The sequence below is a fragment of the Gopherus evgoodei genome, chromosome 2, assembly GCF_007399415.2.
Source record: "Gopherus evgoodei ecotype Sinaloan lineage chromosome 2, rGopEvg1_v1.p, whole genome shotgun sequence".
Lineage (NCBI taxonomy): Eukaryota > Metazoa > Chordata > Testudines > Testudinidae > Gopherus > Gopherus evgoodei.
Window position 1 is genome coordinate 211,766,287 of NC_044323.1, and position 21,559 is coordinate 211,787,845.

The 21,559-nt window shown below is 40.3% G+C and overlaps 1 protein-coding gene across 2 annotated transcripts in view; it reads left to right on the forward strand.

Annotated features, from left to right (window-relative positions):
- Positions 1 to 15,772, forward strand: part of YES1 (YES proto-oncogene 1, Src family tyrosine kinase) — a 71,523-nt gene extending 55,751 nt beyond the window's left edge. For both annotated transcript variants that reach the window (XM_030552869.1, XM_030552868.1), the window contains 6 exons: positions 2,182 to 2,337; positions 2,990 to 3,169; positions 6,755 to 6,831; positions 7,171 to 7,324; positions 8,348 to 8,479; positions 13,552 to 15,772. In XM_030552869.1, the coding sequence (XP_030408729.1) occupies positions 2,182 to 2,337; positions 2,990 to 3,169; positions 6,755 to 6,831; positions 7,171 to 7,324; positions 8,348 to 8,479; positions 13,552 to 13,760 (908 nt within the window). In that variant the 3' untranslated portion in view covers positions 13,761 to 15,772. The remainder of the gene's footprint in view (positions 1 to 2,181; positions 2,338 to 2,989; positions 3,170 to 6,754; positions 6,832 to 7,170; positions 7,325 to 8,347; positions 8,480 to 13,551) is intronic.
- Positions 15,773 to 21,559: the final 5,787 nt, after the last annotated feature.

Below are 21,559 nucleotides of genomic sequence, written 5' to 3' on the forward strand. Positions count from 1 at the left end.
CTCTGTTTGCACTTGTTCATGCACTTTCTGGTTTTTTTTGTTTTTTTTCTTAAATGTTCGGTTACTGATGTTTGGCTTGGTAATGGCAGTTGGCTGCCTGGCAATAGGTGAATATTGTACTTGTTTATAAATCTTTTATTTCATCAAGAAAGTGTATTGCGATCACTGCATCACATCATACAATGTGTATTTAAAATAATAAAGATAAACGCATTGGGGCAATTAGGAATTAGTTTGCAAACACGCTTCCTCAGTATGATTATCTACATAAATCTATACTTCAACCACTTGCTTACATCAATCCATGCTGTGAATCAGCCACTGGCCCCATTTCATAAATGGTCCTGTCATTCATAAATACACTTCATGGCAATCAAATCCCCACTGCTCCCCAAGCACTGAAACCTCTCACAGTTGATGACCTGCAGCCTTACCCCTTCACAAGCACATTCAGAAAGGTACTGTTCCTTCTTCAATTGTGTCATGTAAGTCTATAATGTGAGAGCACAAACCATTCCCAACATCTGTTGCCCAGTGCATCCAGCTTCATCTGCGGTAGATGCACTTTCTGGCTGAGTATGCCAATTCAGTGGCCCCTTGCTGTCATAGGTCCAGTTAGGGGAAAATGGCTCACCTCTGGTTTCACAAAGATTGAAAAGAGTACAGCACGGTAATTTGGACAACACTGATATCCAAATGGATCGGTAGACAGACATCTCCACCAGGATTCAAATAAACATTTCACAATTATTCTACACCTGCTGACAGTGTAATTAAGCCGTCTTTTGCCAGAGTATGGTTTCTTAAGTCAAAGCAAAAGGGGTCATGGCGGGGTTCCCCAGAATAATGGTAAGGACAATAACTCAATTTATGACCATGTCATTTGATGGGAAGAGTGTCCCAGCCTGTCCATAAATAGACTCCCGATGAGCGAAAAACCTTGGCACCATGAACTTCCCAATGCAACTCTTGTTGACATTCATAAATCATCTTCTGTGGTCCCTGAGGGCATGCATAACGATGGAGTAGTACCTTTTGTGGTTTATGTACTCGTGTTTCTTGAGGAGGGCAAACTATAAGTCCCATCAGTGGTTCCGATGCACTTCAGAAACCCCGTTCTCTCAAAGTCAGCAATTTACCTCAGGATTATCTTTTATGCCCACGTGGGGTAAACCACACATCTGATTTCCTCAGAAACCATTTTACCCACAATCAACTTTCTGACACCGAACTGGTTGGCAGCGGATCTGTCTTTACGCTGGAGGATTGGGACAAGCTGCCTACAAACTCCAGAAATGTGGCCACCTTCATGCAAAAGTTCAGGACCCACAGCTGGTCGTCCCAGGTCTGCATGATGACGTGATCCCACCAGTCTGTGCTTATGGCCCTGCACAAGAATCGTCAGTCTACGTAGGGGGCATCAGCAGCTATACCAAGTGTACTGAGCAGCATCAGCCAGCGCAAGTCCACAATGCCTGGGTATACCTCCACCTGCTCTATCCTAAGCCCTGTAAGATGCCTTTGGTTCAGAAAACACCCCCAAAACATCCACCAGCACCTCATGGATGCTCTACCTGTTTCCTGACACAGGAGTGAAAGCGCAAGCCAGAGAAGTTCTTCAAAAAGTGCCGCCTCCATGTTGCTGGCTTCGGTAGCTGGGAGTGCACAAACCACAAAGTCTTCTCAGTAGCCTGATCAAACTTCCTGTAATATGCAGGGCGGGCAATAAAGTTTTCCCACCATGCACTGTGGTCAAAGGACTAAGCAGCCACATTTCGGGAGGGTGCTAAGGACTCTGGGATATGGTTGATTTTGATTTGGGTCTACACACTGCAGCGTAGACACTGGAGCCCCAGGTTCAAGCCTGGTTTAGAAAAGTCTTAACGGATTAAGTATCAGTGAGGCTACTGAAGGCCCAGAGTTCTCTAACATGGGTCAGCTGACTTGAGTCCCACCAACCCTGGGCTTGCATTGTAAAGTAGACATACCCTATATGTCTGGTGGTTCTTTTAGTAAGTATGCTGATTTTTTTTTTTTAAATAATAATGAAGCTCTTTTTAGCTATGGCAAAAAAAAATACAACAGATAACTTTTTGATAGACATTCTTTGTATTTTATTTCCTTTTATCTAGTCTTTTGCATATTATTTAACTTAAATGATTTCATTTTCCCGTTATCCAGAACATGCTGATGGCCTGTGTCATAAACTAACGACTGTGTGTCCAACTGTGAAACCCCAGACCCAGGGACTATCAAAAGATGCCTGGGAAATACCTAGAGAGTCTTTGCGGCTAGAAGTTAAGCTGGGCCAAGGATGCTTTGGAGAAGTATGGATGGGTAAGAGTATGATATATGCACATATCCTGTTGGAATTATTTGTTTTTACCTAAAATATCATAGTCTGGAAAGATAATCTGATGAAGAGTTGAAGGCAAAATTACTAATAGCAGTGATATGTGTCAAGGACCGAGCTTTCAATGCATAATCCCCTGTAATTTTTTATATGAATTCGCACCATGAATTATGAGTTTTAGCCAGTAGGAAGGAATCTGCGATTAGGGGGTATGAAGCAGTCCAGCCACCATAAAGAAAGAGTGAGGAGGGAATAGCAATCACAAGTATGCTGAGAGGAGAAAAGGTGGCTACAAGAAGTAATAAATGAAGAGGGAAATCCCAACAAGAAGTGTGAGGGGAATCAGAATAAAGCTCATTTGAAAAATGAGCTTTAATAATTCCATCTCAGTGGTTCATGTGACTACATAAAGAATTTTGCTTTGTAACTTACTAGATCTCCATTATTAAATTATGCCCTCATATGTATTTGGTAATTCTGTATATTTATATATAGTTAAGTTCAAAGCTAATTTTCAGTATAGTTCTTCCTGCTTTATCCCCTTTAAAAAAAAATTGAAACAAAGAATGAAAGTAGTTTCAGTTGAAAACCTCTTAGAAGCGTAGCTGAGGCAATAAAATGTACTTGTTTCTCTAGGAACTTGGAATGGAACCACAAAAGTAGCAATCAAAACACTAAAACCTGGTACAATGATGCCAGAAGCTTTCCTGCAGGAGGCTCAGATCATGAAGAAATTACGACATGATAAACTTGTTCCGCTATATGCTGTTGTTTCTGAGGAGCCAATCTTCATAGTCACTGAATTCATGACAAAAGGTATGTGATATTAACTGGAAGGCACGAAGTTTAAAAGTTAATAAGTTCCAGTAACCAAAAAAAGTATATTTTGATTCATGTTGAATACTGTGTAAACCTAGTCCAGCATGTGACATTTTGATTAGGTTTTAATGTATGATAGGTTCTGAAATCGTCTTTGTTGGATCTGATTTTTTTTCTAGTCTTAATTTTGTGCTACCATGGTTTGTTCAAATCTGCTATAGCCTGTTTCTTTGCAAAACCCATCTGGTTGAGTTCAGTAAAGGATCTAGATTTTTAGTTGCTAGGAACTAACTGGCAGAGATTGCCTGTTAGTGGCAGAAGTCTTTGTAATCATCCCATTGAATCAATAAAAGTTGTTGTTGAAATTAAAAAAAACACTGAGGCTAGTAGGTCAAAAGTTTGAACTACTTGGAATAGTTCTGCAAACTAAACTATAAACTGAAATTGTTTGCTGTGCTCTTTCCTCGTGTTTTTCCCCAGTCTACTCCTCACTCCAAAAAGAGAGAAGTTTAAGGGTTCAGGATGTGTGTAATAGGCTTTAAATGGTTACTTCTAGTATTAAACAATCTTTAAAAAGAATAGGTCCCAAATCAAATACTTTAATTTTTGAAGAATTTAATCTCTTGTGCTCATCTTGGAGAGAGTTGTGGCAATATTAGGAGGACAGAAATCAGATTGAAGTCAGAAACTGAAATTACAAAATTTACAAATTATATCAAAGAGCATATAGCATATAAAATATTTTTAAAACTTTGGATCAGGCCAAATCGGGTGGACAGGAACTGAAGATTTCAAACTATAAACATAAAAACAAAATGGAAATGAAGCAGTTTCTCTGATGGCAAAACTTAAAACAGCCTTGTGAAGTCAGGTTTCACTGTTTAGAATAAGCCATTTATGTATGTATGTATGTATTTATTTACTTACTGGAGAGGGAACGGTACAGAGCAAAGATTAAAACTTGAATTGGAACGTTGCCAAAACACAGTAAGATTACTTTAAAGAATTACAAAAATCTACTGTACAGTTGTCGATATTACAAATGTAAAACTCCAGCGAACGTTTTCATTTTAATCTGAGACAAATTGTTCATTATTTTTCTGAAAATGTAAAAAGCCAGTGGAGAGGGGAGGGAATCAGTTTGATACTAGTGCATAAACTGTTTTGTTTATGTTTACCCCCAGTAGCATAAAACCTTTGAAACAATAAGGTTGTGGCATTTTAATCAAATCAGGTTGATGGGTTTTGTGTTTTGGTATATTTTTGTTTTGTAATTACTTTTCATTGTTTGCACTGCTTTTCCCACCCCAAGAGAATTGCCAGTGCTACCTCTCATGGTTCATCTAGCTAGCCTCAGAGACTCCAACATTAAAACAACCTTCTTCAAGGAAAAGAGAGCTGCATGGAAGCACCACAGAGCCTAACAGCATTTTTCCTGGTCAGGCAGATTACTAGAAGTTGGAGTAAGGTCTTTGCTCCTCCACAATACTCGTTCCTCAAGAAACAGGATATGGAAATCTCGTATCTCATGAATTAGTGCAGAACATCAACCTCAGAGATCCTGGTTTGGCCCATCGCAGTTCCTTTAAACAGAAGATTGTAGCAAATGATTTATAAATATATCAGATGTATTTAAACTTGTGGTAGTTACAATGATGAGGTTGCTCTGAAAAGTCTGTGACATGTTTATTTTTAACATTTTTCATTCCATTTTTGTCTTACCATTTTGGAAGATGTGACTTTCTTAAATTACCCCAGTTCTTAGAATTTTAACAGATTTTCATACTAAAGAGAACATTTTCTTGAACCCTTATGGTATGCTTATTGAGAATGTCTGCCTCTGGCTGAAAAATATATATGTATTTTTTTTTGTTGATGTTTCAGCAAAATGGTTTTGCTGTTTCCTTGACTGAGGATATAGGCAAAAATAGTATTTTCCTATGTTAATTACAACCATTTCATTGAAAAGCTGTCCTATATCCATGCTTTAGAGTAGGGACTTGAAGTTTGGCAAAGGTGTTAAGCTCCTGTCAGCAATGTATCTCTTGCTCTTCCTGTGAAAAATCCACTCAAATGTAGCCAAATTAAACATTTCTGTTCATTTCAATTTGCACATGCCCACTAACATGTTTCCTAGTGACTGGCAGCATTATTCTTCAGAGATTTTCTCTGCACTGAACATGTTCCATCCTGACACAGTTTCTATGTGCCTACCAGACTGATCTTGCACCATCCCAGTGCTGCAGGGGTTGAGCAAGCCTTTTCCTGCAGTTGTTTCTTCTTGCTGCTGGTTGCCACTCTGGCACCAGTTACCAGATCTGAGGGCATTGAAACTCTTCCTTTGTTCTTAGTGCTCCCCCTGCTGTCTCCCATTTATCAGGGAGGAAACAGCCTAGCTTGTTCAGTGACAAAGAGATGAGAAGTGGGAAGAGATGGATGGTCCAACAGAAAAATACTGGGATCATGTAATTAAAGACTGTATTGTAATGCACATGCATAAGTTAGCTGAGTTAAGTCACGTTTCTGAACTTCAGAGTGCTTGATTTTGCAATCTTAACGTTCTTTTGATATACTTTTTTTATGAAATCCTTAATTTATATTAAAACATTGTGTAATGATTTATGTTCTCAATAAATTACTTGCATAGACTACTTTCTATATACAGGTATCAGAGGGGTAGCCGTGTTAGTCTGGATCTGTAAAAGCAGCAAAGAATCCTGTGGCACCTTATAGACTAACAAACGTTTTGGAGCATGAGCTTTCGAGGGTGAATACCCACTTCGTCTATAAGGTGCCACAGGATTCTTTGCTGCTTCTATATACAGTGGCACATAGGATTGCAAGATTCTGCACATGTATCTAAGGTTATATAATGTATTATTTGAGAAATGATAACTAGTTCTTATAAATCAGTTTTCATCAGTAGAGCTCAGTGTTTTACAAAGGAGGTCAATATTATCCCCATTTTACAGATAGACTGTTAAGCATGTGAATAAGAAGTGCTGTTAAGGTGGCATGTGCAAAGTTATCTTGGGCAGTTTCTGGCTTGTAAGTGCTTCCTCATGCAACCATAACATTCTATTAACGTCAAGATTTTGTATAGATTAATTAAAGTTTAGGCTAAACCTTCTAAGGATTCCCATGAGCATCCAAGGCATTGTACTGGTAAGTGACACAGCAGCATTTTATTCCTAATGTCTGCTTTCTTCATCTTGACCTTGTGAGCACTTGTTTCTGAAATGTGGTGAAGTATCAGAGATATGGGAGGAGGAGAGACATTCTTATGACCAATTTTTTTATTTTAAACAGAAGAGCATGCAGAATTGGATGAAACTTGCTGTTAGTAATTTTCACGTGTGCAGTTAAAAGAACACTATTAGATCGTGCAAACCCAATAATGCATTTTGGAGAAGGAAATATTTAGGGGGAGATTTTCAAAAGCACTGGGACTTTGAAAGTCTGTGGGAGTTGGATACCTAAATCCCATCTGTGTCTTGAAAAACTCCCTCTTAGAGGCTTTCAGCTAGACCTTAATGATTGTGTCTGTATTTTTCCTAAATTATATTTATCTTCTTTTTACAGGTAGCTTACTAGATTTCCTTAAAGAAGGAGAAGGGAAATGCTTAAAACTTCCACAGTTAGTTGACATGGCTGCTCAGGTACTCATTTGTTGACTTATACAAAGTATTTCCCACATAGAAAACATGTTAAAAATGTGAAACAGATATACCAACCGAAAATCACAGCTGAATGTTCTATATGCTTTTAATCTTTACAGCTTCTGTTGAAGTTTTATAATTTGCTACAAGAAATATCTCTGTGTTAGATGTCCTGGAGTAAAATACACTTTATTAATAATCAGTAAGCTATAATGGTCAGCTGTGATATATTTTATAGCAGAACTGGCGCCAAAAAGACTGCTTTGTTATATGTTATGTTTTTGGGGAAATGAGCCTGGTCACCAAAAATAGCTTTTAAATAAAACCTTTCTTTTTCAGATTGCTGATGGCATGGCGTACATTGAAAGAATGAACTACATCCACAGAGACCTTCGGGCAGCTAACATTCTTGTAGGAGACAATCTTGTGTGTAAAATTGCAGATTTTGGTTTAGCAAGGTTAATAGAAGACAATGAGTACACTGCCAGACAAGGTAAGACAGATTTATTTACTGTATAAATAAATCTATATACTTTGAGGTATTTGCTCAAATATCAAATTTAGGGGAGTATCAGAGTACTTATCTACATACTGAAAGTTTATGCATATATATGTAATAATCATACCCTTGAAGGCGTATATGTTTGGTCCCAAACCCCACTACTTTAGTTCCTGCAGCTTTCACTAACAGGTAAACTCTGAAAATTATTTGGTGATAATGGCTTAAGTTATCAAAAATGACTAGTGATTTTGGGAGCCCAACTGCTCAGGCTCATTGTAGAGGTCTGAATTTCAGAGGGAGGGTACTCAGCTCTTCCTTAAAATAAGGTCCTTTTTAAGTGACCCAAGCTGGACACCAAAATCCCAAGTCACTTTTGAAAATCTTGGCCAATATTTATTGCTCTAATGTTTTCCAGTTTGAAAAATCCCTTTATACTAAAAGATATTAAGCCATCCAACTAATTGAACTAGGACAGCAAAAATTAAATTCTGATAAGTGAAAAATGCTGGCTAACTAAGAGGAAAGGAGTTTGGGGCTGAGGGTTGGAGTGTGGGACTGGGAGGTGGGGAGCGGGCTCTGGGAGGGAGTTTGAATGCTGGAGGGGGTTTGGGGCAGGGGATTGAGGTGCAAGAGGGGATGTAGGGTGCCAGATCCAGAGGGTGCTCACCTCAAGCGGCTCTCCACATACCAAGAGCTGCGGGGGCAGCAGCAGTGCACAGAGTCTCCTGCCACGCTTCTGCCTAGGAGGAGCAGGGACATGTTGCTGCTTCCAGGGAGCCATATGGAGCCAGTTAGGAAGCCTGCCAGCCCTGCACCAACCGGACTATAAACCAGACTTTCTATGAAGATTTAGAAAAATGCCAGTTTATGGAGCTTTCTAGTTCATACGGGGCCAGATAACACAGCTCTGTGTGTGTGTGTGTGTGTGTGTGTGTGTGTGTGTGTGTATACACGTACACACAGTGTGAGCAAACTGTATCTAGAAAAAGTCTTTTTTTCTCGCCACTGTTTTAGGAGCCAAATTTCCAATTAAATGGACAGCTCCTGAGGCAGCATTATATGGTCGGTTTACAATCAAATCTGATGTGTGGTCATTTGGAATTTTGCTGACAGAACTGGTAACAAAGGGTAGAGTGCCATATCCAGGTAAGAAAGCATTAAATAAGCCTTTATTAGAAGATATTATGTTATGATAATCATAATGGGATTTATATAGTTTGGTGTTAAGGTAGTGAAACTCAAAAAAGATATTCCTTTAGTCCTAATTTCTCAAACTGCTCATTTGGATCCTATTCCAGTTTACAGTATAATCTTAAATAAAGCTGTTTGAAATCTTCCTCCTGCTCCTTTCTTTTCTACTTCTCCTATGTCTGAATCAGAGGTAGAATATTGAATACTGGAAATATGAACTGCTTCTAACAGAAGAAACTTGTCTTTCTCCTAATATATTCGACTGTTAGACTGCCATTTTAACATGCTCCACTTCAGATCTTAGTGGAGAAAGCCAAGCTACCCTTTAACAGAATATTAGAGGAGTGAAATGATTTTCCAGGAGGACAATAATGGTGTATAGAGTGCTCCATTATATAAAGTTGCAGAAAGAAATGTCAAGTCCTGTTTCTATAACACTACACGCAGCTTGGGCCTTATTAATATATAAATTCGAGAAACCAGGAAATTTTTCTTCAATCACAGAAAGTCGTCTTGACTCAGGCCTTAAGGATGTTTAATCAGTGTTGTTGATTGATATTCATTACTTTAAATGTTCAGTTTGGTTTCGTTTGTGGTTTTGCTCTGTTTGGATTTTTGTTGGTTATGTGGGGTTTTTGTTTGTTGGCTTGTGTGTTTTTTGCCAGTGTTGTAAAAAGCATAGTTTACGTTACATTACATTACATTGCCACATGCCAAATCCTCTTCCCTGCGCATGGGTGAATGCCATGAGTTTCAAGGGTAGAGTATTTTTACACCATAGGTTATAGTGTTCTGTGGCTGCCACCACCTGTTGGAGGAGATCAGCGGACCTGCATAATTGAGGATCCATTGGCCATGCCATGTCCTCAGTCTTCTCTGGGTGCTGCTTTGAATGGGTTCTGCAGAGCATAACATTCTAATATGTGAGGGCATAGAACCTACTAGCGGAATTCCTGAATCAGAACACATTGTGCATCAGAACCACACCAATTTGTAATGCTTACCAGGCTATAATCAGCCAAAAAGACAGGGATGCAACATTTATTCCTAAAGCAGGCATAATATTTTGAGTGTCAAGGATAAGACTTGCAAATAAGAGTCTTCTCTCAGAATGTAGGCAAGTCCAGAACACTCACTTTTTTAGCATAATTTTGATACCTCAGGATTTTAATGCTGTTGTGACTCATACCAATAACTTCCAGAAAACTATTTCAGTGATCCAGTATGAATAAACGCTATGAGGAAAATATGACAAGTCCTAAGTAAAATATTTTAACTCATACTTGATTGTCATAATTAGTCATGCTTCTTTAGGACCCAATCCTTTTTCTCTAGGCCAAGTCCAAGCAGCAGGATTTAACACTAGTGGTTTTATAGAGACTGAAGGTGAAACTTACATTCAGTATGTAATACCCCAAGCAATGGAACCATTCTGGCAGTTGCTGCTACTGCTGCTGCAGCCTTGAGACTGCAGTAGCAAACACTGCCATTGGTGCAGGAAACAATGCAGCTAGATCCTGGAGGGGCAGATCCTCTAGCCCTAACTCTGTTTTGATGCATTGCCTCTGCCCTTCCACCAATCATAATGTGCAACAAAGTGCAGGGAGCTCCTAAAAAGTAAGGCTCCACAGCATGCAGGCATCTACTCCCCGGGTCCCTAAAATCTGCCTACAGCAGTCTCCTATGCAGAACACCATTTGGACTGCTGTGGATCTCTATGGGGAGAAAACAGAGTGCATTGCTTAAGCAGTATCATTTAACCATTATGGCTGAGATTTTCAAAGAAGCCTAAGGGTATGTCTTCACTGCCGGCTGGATCGGTGGGCAGCACTTGATCCAGCCAGGATCGATTAATGGGGTCTAGTCTAGTTGTGATAAATTGATCTCCGAGTGCTCTCCCATCAACTCCTGCAAGAGCCGTAGGGAGAGTCGACAGGGGAGCGGCAGCAGCCGACTCACCATAGTGAAGACACTACGGTAAGTTGATATAAGTACATCGACTTCAGCTACGTTATTCATGTAGCTGAAGCTGCATAACTTAGATCGATTCCCACCCCCTCCCCAGTGTAGACCAGGCTTAAGAGAGTTAGTTAGGCATTCAAACTCAATGGAATTCAGAGGGTTTAGAGCACCATGCTCCTGTAGGGTCTATTGAAAATCTCAGCAAACACCTCTTCCCTGAACTAGGACGGCTATTTATCTAATAAAGTGTATTCTGAAATTTTGAACTGTTTGGTTTTTAGGGAAATATTTTGATAATTTTCATAAAGAGTGGCTTTTGAAGGACTCATTTTCAAAAACAGAAAATTGTGGGAGCTGGGAGGGTATTGAGTTTTTTTTGTTTTGTTTTAAACTCCACTATTCATTTAGGCAGATAAATAGAGACTTAAGAGCCTAACTGTAAGCTCCTGTTTTGGGAAATCCTGCTCTTACTCCTTTTGAAATGTAAAATGTATTTTATAATTTTTATTCTAATCACATCTGTCTAGTTTTTTGCCTTGCAGTTTAATTATTGCGTGGTTAAATTTAAAGTGCTTTAGGACCCCATAGTATCTTACATCCCACTGATAAGATTTAAGAATACTGAGTACAGGAGAATATTAAACTTGCTTTCTATCTGCTCGCTTCTGAAATTTCAGATTTGGGGCTTTCCTGACTTAGAGCAACCTGATGCTGTCTGCAGCCAGAATCTGTATAGTATGTGTTGAAAATGGCTGCCTTATGGCAGGGTTCCACAGTTTTAGATCAATAAATGTAAATAATATGAAATATTTTGATGTGTTAATTTGAGTTTATATAATACTTTTTGTTCTGGGCAAGGTATCAACTGAACTTTAGTATATGTCAGGGGTCGGCAACCTTTCAGAAGCGGTGTGCCGAGTCTTCACGCTAATTTAAGGTTTAATGTGCTGGTAATACAAGGGTCCATCAGCCAGAACCCCAGACCAGCAGCGGGCTGTGTGGGGCCGGCAGCCAAGACCCAGAGGGCTGGAGTCGGGGCTGGGTATGTGGGGGGGTGTAGGTGTCAGGGCAGAGGGGGGAATGGGTATGGGTAGGGGTGCCAGAGTCAGGGCTAGGGTTGTGGGGGAGGCGGGAATGAAGGAGTGAAGCAGAGGGCTGGGTGTGTATGAGGGAGGTACAGGGCTCACGGCAGGGATCTGGGGGTGTGCAGGGCAGAGGGCATGGTGTTTGTGTGTGGGGGGTCGGGGGTCAGGGCTCAGGGCAGAGGGCTGGGTGACTGCCCCCCTAAGAACTCCCAACCCCACTGCTCCTTGAGCCCTGACTACCCCCTCCTGGGACCCCTGCCCCCAACTGCCCCCCAGGACCCCACCCCCTATCTAAGCCTCCCTGATCCTTGTCCCCAGAGTGGACCCTACCCCCTACCTGTCCCCTGACTGCCCCAACCCTTATCCACACCCCTGTCCCCAACCAGATCCCTGGGACTTCCATGCCTATCCAACCACTCTCCACCCCCTGACAGGACCCCCAGAACTCCCAACCCATCCAACTCCCCCCCCCCGCTCCCTGCCTGCCCCTACCACTCTCCACACCCCTACCTCCTGACGGGACCCCCAGAACTCCTGACTCATACACCCCCCAGCTCCTTGTCCCCTGACCACCCCCTCCAGAGACCCCCCCACCCTAACTGCCCCCCCAGGACCCTTCTTGCTCCCGGTCCCCTGACTGCCCTGACCCCTATCCGCTCCCATGCCCCATCCAACCCCCTCTGCTCCTTGACTGCCTCCTCCAGAGACCCCCACCCCTAACTACCCCCCCATCCAACTCACCCTGCTCCCTGTCCCCTGTCTGCCCCCACCCCTATACAGCCCCCCCCAACCCTGGGCCCTTTACCATAAGGCTCCACACAGAGCTAGATACACTGCTCCGTGGGCTCACACAGCTCCGCCCCTCCAGTTGAGCAGGGAGCATGTCTGCCTCCCTGCAGAGCCAAATGCTGACCCGCAGGAGTGCGCAGCCCCGATGCCCAGAGCGCTGCACGCCGCAGCAGGGCTCCAGGGGAAGGGAGAAGGCAGGGAGGGGCCGGCAGCTTGCTGCACTCGGCCCGGCGCTCCGGCCCAGGAGCGCGGACTTTGCGACTTGCCGTGCTGGGAGAGTGGGGCCATTTGCCCTCCCTGTGCGCTCGGCTATGCTTCTGCTCCCTGCCCCTGCTGGGGGAGCAGAGGGCAGAGGAAAGCAGGCCGAGTTATGCAGGATTTTTAATGGCACGCTGGAGTCCCGGCAGGCTCCAGTGTTCCATTAAAAATTGGCTTCCGTGCCGTCTTTGGCACGCATGCCATAGGTTGCCGACCCTTGGTATACAGAATCTCTTTTTATTCTGTTCTGATCAAGTGGCCCATGAATAGAACTCCAGACAAGAGTAAGGGTCTCGTTGTGGGGATCTCCTTTTACAGGAATTTTCCCCAAGTAAATAGGAAATGTTCTGTAGCAAAAGTATTTGAATAAGCATGAGGATGGGCCAGTACTAACTATTTGAGAAACATGGGTAAAATTGAGTATTTCAGAAAATATATTTATTTTCAAATTTTACAAAATTAATCCAACATACTGTGCCTATAGCAAGAGTAGGCAACCTATGGCATGCATGCCAAAGGTAGCACGCGAGCTGATTTTCAGTGGCACTCACACTGCCCAGGTCCAGGTCCGGGGGACTCTTTAAGGAGCTTAATTGCATTTTAATTTAATTTAAACATTTTAAAAACTTCATTTACTTGACATACAACAATAGGTTAGTTATATATTATAGACTTATAGAAAGAGACCTTCTAAAAACGTTAATGTATTACTGGCACGCGAAACCTTAAATTAGAGTGAATAAATGAAGACTCGGCACAGCACTTCTGAAAGTTTGCCGACCCCTGGTCTATAGTGAAGAGTGTCTTGTGGCAGTACAGTTATCTTGAGAGTTAAATTTAATTATCAGGTGGTCTGATTCCAGAAAAAAGCTGAGGGATTTTTGGAAACTGTTCTTTGTGTGATGTCATTAATACCTAAATTATTTATTGTAGGGATGGTGAATCGTGAAGTTCTGGAACAAGTAGAACGTGGGTATAGGATGCCTTGCCCACAGGGCTGTCCAGAGTCTCTCCATGAATTAATGAAACTGTGTTGGAAGAAGGACCCTGATGAAAGACCAACATTTGAATATATTCAGTCTTTCTTGGAAGATTACTTCACTGCTACAGAACCACAGTACCAACCTGGAGACAATTTATAAGTCAACAACCTACATAACATGCACAAATCTGCCAAATGTAAAAGACTTTCAACGGGTTCCTCGCTTCTTTAAAGGAATCAAAGGAAGGAAAATCTTCACTCTGCATGCTTTTAATGGCAAACTGGAATTCCACACTGCAGTTGCACAAAACCACTTTTAAACTGTTATACCCTAATTTACCAATGATGTGATTTCCTCTCCCTTCCCCCCACCCCCCAAAAAAATGATTTCAGGGTCCAAAAGGAGTGTGCTGAAATTACTCAGTGGTAAAGTGAGTGTTGGCATGACAATTACTAGCAAAAAAAAAAAGAAAACCCTAACATTTTAAATTATTTACCTAGCATTTAATAATACATTCTATTAAAGGGAGAATTGTCTTCAATTACACACGAGCTTGGGGTGGAAAAAATTTTAAACAAAGGAACTTTATGGGACCAAACAATTCCATTCCAGTTCTATAAAATTTCCTGTGTTCAGAATTAGATGAACTTTTTCCTTAAAGATGGTACAGCCATATCTGAGATACTGATAGTAATCTTCAGTTTAAGCTTCCTCTTGCATGGACTTAATTAGGATAGACAAGGTTAAAACAGAAATTTTAAACAGTGTATGACAAACTTGATTAAATGCTAGACCTCAGTAGTGGAATTGGAGAGAATAATGCACTGTGTTCATATTTCTATTAATGTAACTGGAAAGTAGCATGAGAGATTTTTCATTTTTATTTTTTTCTGCATAGTTAATAATGAAGATAACTAGAGAATGAGGTAATATTTTATAAAGTTGTGTTGATAAAATATGATAAAGTTTGAACTTGAAACCATACAGTACAATCAGAGGGAAAATTCTCTAATCTTTTAAGCTCCAATCCTACAGTGAGCTCTGTGTAGGAAGACTACCTAAACAAAGCTCATTGCAAGATCAAGATCTTAGCTGGTAAATGGTCACCTTTAGACAGTACACATCAAAACACAGATTTGGTACTGTGAGATGTGGCTAGTACGTATTAACGGTGATGGGTGCCACAAATGTAAAATGACACTAGTTCAGGGATTTGATTGCACTTTTGCTTTTCTTGACTATAAAGACTCTTACACACAGAATTATTTAAGTGAGAATAAATAGAAGAAAATGTGAAGGTTTAAAAATTAGAGGGATAAAGTATATTTAATATTGACATCATACAGTGATGACAAACCTTTGCTGGCATTCAGCTCAGCTCACACTGCATCTACAATATTTTCTTCAACTACTGACATATTAAGCAATAACTTCATGTCCTCTGTTCATCTGGTGGCATGAAGTTTAGAATTTCAAATTAAGCTAACATACTTTAATTATTAAACTAAATGGTTTTCTCTAGTATCATGATGATGATCATACTATCAGTGTAACACTATCTGACAAATGAATTTCATGCAAGTGGGCAATATAGTTCTGGTACTAAAAATTGTTTTTCACATGTTTACACTACATTCTTCATACTGAATCTCTCCACTAAATGGAACTTTGTAAGAACAGTGCCATCATTTTGCATTTTCCCTTATCTTCTATACACATGTGATTATCAAATTTTAAAAGGGCTTTATGTAAAAAACCAAGAACACTATGGAATTGTAATTTTTTTCTAAATATTTTAAAATGGGTAACACAATCATACAAGTTTATGTACTAATACAGTTACAATAAAAATGCCAGAAAATGGTGCTGGCATTAATTGGATTTTAATGACTGAATGGAACAATTTTCCTTGTAATAACATTTGTATAGTAAAGAAATAAAACACTAACTTAATGAGTTTGTTCATTGTAAATGGTTGTGTATTATAGAACTTCTCCAGAAAGAGTTTCTGTATGTATATGAAATTTTTATTTTTAATCGTCTTTCACCTCAAGACATTGATATGGATCTTACCCTAACAAGAAGTTCAAAGTTCACATTACACTTTTTATATAATAGTAATAAGTTTATAAAAATACTTAATTACATAATTAAAGTATGGCATTGTGGAATTCTTTTGCAGAATTGGTTTAAAATAAATTTCTCCCTCATTGCACCTGCTTTATTTAGAAAAAGATAAAATAGTTTGGTTTCAAAACTACTTCATCTGCTAGCTCCTTTTTGGAGGAAAATTTTTTTTAAAGCTGCAGAGAATTGAGTTTTGATTTGTTTGTTTTTCTGTTGAAGCTATTTGTAACATACTTTTTGAGAGATTTGAATTGTGTGTTTAAATCCTATTTTGAAAGTGAAGATATTTCTAGAGTACTTCAGAACTTCTTAGTAGTGATCTTTTAGAACGAATCCTATCTAATCTTACAACTCTGGCCCCATACAAGAAACAGGTATTATGTGAATTCCCGTAAGAGAAATTCCAAAGTAAACAAAATCCTCTAGTTGGGCATCACCTTACTACAGACAAGCATTTGTTTGCTCTCTTGTACCTTATCTGTTGTCAACAGCCATTATTGATTTATGTGTAATTGTTCTTGGAAGCCATAAAATCTGCTCTTCTGATAGACATAAGTGTTCCTAAAGTTAAGAAACATCAGCTGTCACCGTGATCACTATCATTCAATGGGCACTTACAGTCAATCCCAAATTCCCAATGGCAGAGGAGGGCCACTGTATATTGAGACTATGCTACTTAAAATGTTTTCTAAGCTACATCCAACAATTCTAATATAAAATTACAAAACAAAAGATTCTTTCTACACAAGTTATAAGCTGCAAAGTTTACCATATTTTTTAGTATTTCCTGTAGTGTAATCTTTTTTTTTATTATTGATTTTTAAATGGGAACAATTATGTAATATTTCTGGTAAAAACTGTACTCAAATAATTGTTCATCAGTTTTGTCATATACTTCTTTTGTGGAAGACTTTCAAACTGTTTCTATCATGCAGTGTTCTCAAGCTTTAGTATTTTTAAAATATTTTTATATTACTTTTGAGTAATTAAAGTTCCAAAAGTACAAACGTTGTGTATGTGCCTACTCTTTAGAGAAAATAAGTAGCTACTTTAGCGTAGTTATAAAAAGGGCCTTGGGTATTCCTGGGTCTTGCAGCTATGGAATCGTATCCCTCATATAGTATTGTACCATAGTGTGTTTTTTTTTTCTTGTTTCATGGGTTGTGAAGAGGACCTCGAAAAGGTAAACAAACCATAAACCAATGCAGTGTTGTCTTCATGAACTTGCAGACAGTCTGAAACAATTCAGAGAGCTGCGACCTTCCCCTTTGATCTAAGATGATAACCCTAAAAGTGGTGTTCTGTGGCAAATTAAAAACTGGAAATGTGGACAGAACTTAAAAATAACTAAATTTAATATCAAAATAAGTACCTTGGGTATAGTGAATGAATTGTTCATTTTCATGCTTAACCCAATAAAATTTCTGTTTTAAATATTTTATCTAAAGGTGCTGTAGAACTGTGCATTTCCACCAACCTGCCACAAAATGCAACAGCTTTGCTGCAGAATACACTGGGAGTTCTCGTTGGAAATGAATCAAATTATTGTAAGTGATTAAGTTTATCACAAAATAGTGAGGATTTAAATTTTTTTAGTCGCTTGTGTACAAACTTATTTCTGCTGTATAAATATCTATTTTCAGAATAGTTTTTTCTTTCAGTCATACTATTGTGTTAAATGAGAATAAACTCGACAGTATAAAAATTTCAGATCATTTGCACCCTCCTCTGCATTTGCTGAACATTGCCACTTTCTTCTGAGTTTCTGACTTATTTTAGATGAGAGAGAAAACATATGGTCCCTAAATGCCATTCCTAAAAAATGAAGGACCAATTTTAGATTGTATACAGTGGGGCCTGGGGAGAAATCAGAAGTTATAGAGGACCTGAATAAAAACTTTACATACTCTGTTCACAGATGGATAGATGCCTGAAGAGGTCCGTGTGTAGTTTGAAAGCTTGTCTCTCTCACCAACAGAAGTTGGTCCAATAAAAGATATTACCTCATCCACCTTTGTCTCTCTCTAATATTCTGGGACAAACAGGGCTGCAATAATGTTGCAAACAGATGCCAGCTTGACAACTGTGCAGTCCTCTCTTTATCCATAGGATAGCTACACGGAAGCACTGAAAGTTTTTCCTCTGCCCTGGCAATAGGGTTTTAAATTCTTCGTTCCTGGGCTTCCAGCTGAAACTGTCAACAACTGTACATTAAGTGATGTGGATGTGTCTACTAGTGCATTTTGCATGAGGCCATGAATATGCATTAAATGGTAATAACTTTTATTTTTCCTTGACCTCAGCTGGATTTGAATTAGTGCCAGGTTCTGCATCTCTTCTCCCCCAGCACACGCACACACAGATTTCATTTTCTGAGATATTTTCTAATAGTCACGTGCATGTTGGGACTAATCTCTGCTCTAGAGTTTGAAACTGCCAGTTCTTATAGCAGCTGGACAAATAGTTCCTGGTTTTGCTGAACACGCCTTCCCCACTCCCCCCCCCCCCCCCCCAAAAAAAATAACCTGACCACCCTGATAACAATCCACAAATCGGGGAGAGAATTTACCCTATCACTCAGCTTTCTCAAAAATGAAGAGATCAACCTTGGAGACATTAGAGTGGATTCAGGCAACTGCTAGCTCCTCAACAGCTGATGGCATGTACAATAAATTGATAAGGAGCACAAGCTATATGACCAGAACTGACCTTGCTGGTTTTGGGTGGGTCTTCCAAATAGTTTTTCATCACTACTTCAGAAACCTAATGTTGTCAGATGTTTGGCTGAGTGTGTGTGTTCTTTGTGTGCTGTACTGGCTCTGACCAGATAGCCCATACAGCAGGCTCCGACAGATTCGACCACTAAGACCACAAAACTCGGTTTAGTAGTGAAGGCACTCGGCCAGATTTATTGCCAACGAAGCATGGTGCTAATGCGCCAGCTCAGTGGTTACAGGTACACTAACACGATACATCTCTGACAATGGACCAGCTCAGTCGGGGCGGGACTTTCCACTGCCCCCTAGACCAGACGAAGGATTAAGGCAACGTATCCTAACATTAATAGACTGAGACAAACAATTTGGGATCAACAACTTGCGTATCACCTTACGCATTTCATGACACGATTGTTATCTCCTCTTGTACTTTTCTCCTGATGTTTCAGACAAAATATCACTATTCACTTTTGTCAAACCATTTTGTCATGTGCTAGGTTGGGATGTTCCTGTGCTGGCCTGCTGGAATGTGTTTACTTATTCAATGTGTGTTTTAGCAATGCTAGCAATACCGGTGCTGAGTTTGTGTACCGAATACTGATTTGCAGGCACGCATTTGCTTTTGAAAGGGCTTGACTGTTGCTCATAGCATAACTTTTGCTGACTTTGGTTCAGGTCTCAGGCCTTGCACCAGGCCTATGCTTCAGCCTCTCTTTCTACTACACCTAACTGACTTGTCTACCATGAACACACCACTATCCAGGGCAAATGTGACTGTTGTGGGAGGATTGTTTAACATCCCAACACAACATTCATTTTTATATAAAAGAATGGGCAGGGAGGGAGATGTTAAATGCCAGCGTTCTTTGTTCTTGGCCAACATATAGCCCACTAGCTCCTGCTGTCTAACATGCTATTGAGCTTTCCATGCTTGTTATCGGTTGCATTGTGTGTTCAGCGAATGTGCCAGCCTAGCTGTGAGCAGCTACCTGGCAGGAGGAAACTTGTAGTAGCCTTAGTGCCATCAGCAGTAATGCAATTCCAAATTGATCTGGAGTCCTCAAAAAGCCAGGATAACAGCCCACCTCTGGACATCAGGGGGGGGGGGGTGAATAATCTGTAATCTTTAGGGAAATCAGTGCCAAGCTTTCACCCCTCCCACCTAGTTGGCAACTTTTGTTTTCAGGGCTTTTGGGGCAAGTAAAAGGGAAAGCTAGGACAACAGTTTTAAACTCCACTGTTTCAACTTAGAAAGCTAAATCCAGCACTGAAATAAGTGGCCAAAATTTGGTTTTCCCATTAGTGCTGAGCATTTGAAGTCAGTGGGAGATATAGGTGCTCAGCATCTCTCAAACAAATCCCTGTTTTTCAAGTTAGCTTACCTCAAGTTTAAAAATGTTTGCCTTTTATTTAAATTAAAGCTGAGACTCTGTTTTACATTTATGGGTTCTTTATATCAGGGAAAGAGAGTTATCTGCTAGGAAGCTCATAATCCTAAAGAGGCTAGCAAGATCTAAGCTACAAGAGTTAGCCTGGCGTGATTGCTGGGAAGCCACACAGATGTGCACACACTTCTGCTATCTGAAATCAAGAGGGTGTGGTGATTTCCTGGCAGTTTTCATTCTCTTGTCTCCTATCTACTCCGCAAACATCACCAGCAAGGTCCAGGAAGGAGTGGGGCTAGGCAGAAGCTTCACTTCCAGCTCATCTAAGATTCTTCTCCTATTCCTCCTAAAGGGAGAGGGGCAGTGCTACAGTTTTTCTTGTTGCTCTCCCTGTGATGATGCAGGGTTCATAGCTGGCATAAACTCCAAGCTTAGAGTTATTGATGGCTGTTAGCAATAAACTGTGATGGGTAAATTCTGATGAGCTAAATAGTGCCAATATGATATTTATTCAGCAAATTTAGTGTTTGATTCACACATTAGACATGCATACAGCCTCAAAAGTAAATGATCTTGGAAAACTTATGTGCATGTCAACAGCTCCCTGACATCAAAAGCTATGCAGCTGCCTTGTAACATTACCTGAACAAATCATAAGCCAGAACTCGGAGACAAAGGGTTTGGTTTTACTTTTGATGTTAGCTGTGTTGGAAGTATAGCAGGGAGAGATGCATCTGTGCCGAGAGGCCCCTTTGCATTGCCTCTCCACATTCCTACCCAAGGAAAGATTTTGGGATTTCTGGGTCACTACACTGTGTCATCTCACCAGAGACCAGAAACTCTGGAGACTGAGGAGAGCCATGGTTAGGCCACCAAGAGCCAGCCTAACTGCACATTAGCATCCAGACAAGAGCGCCAAGGAAGATCTTATTATCCTTGGTGCACATACGTTGAGAGAACACCCTGGTTTATTTTTTTTTATTTCGTTCTAAGCCCACCATGGACATCAGCGCTGCACCACCCATTAAAGATGGGTGTTGGGGTTGATCCTGCTTTGAGATGACCTAGATGACCTCCTGAGGTCTTTTCAAACCCTAATCTTCTATGGTTCTATGAAAGACTGAGCTTAAGCTCGCTATTTGCCTATGCAGGTGCTGGGAGGTTTGTACTGGCTGTTAATGTTGGGAGGGCTAGTGTTAGGTATTGTTGTTTTGTCTCTTTATCCTAATCCCCTGTTCTACTGTCCCTTATCCTGAGCTCCTCATACCTAATAAAGACCCAGTTACTGTTTTATTACTCTGAGAATTGTGATAGCTAGTTTAGTTTTGTGTGCTCTGATACCCCCTCTGTATGAGATTGTGAAATATTTTGTCAAGAGACAAGCCCTCTGTGTTCTCTGCATGAAGGGGGTTTCCTTGGGTGGAGGCACCAGGCACCCTTATAGGTGAAACAAGTACCCATAACCCTGAGGAGGAAAGGGAGAATTCAGTCACACCTCAGGGCTGGGCTACAGTTAAATAAATGGCATGCTGAAAACTTGTAAATTCCAGAGCCAGGAGCCATTCCTACTAGCACTGAAGTTAAGAGGAGCAAGGTCAGCCCTCTGTTGCTGTCAGCAGAGCAATGGTGTGTTTTTGTTTTATCCAAGTTGAGTCTGTGTTGCACCTCTACTACTTTTCACTTTTAGAATGATTATCATTTTTTCATTTTAATGTTGTTTTATTACTTC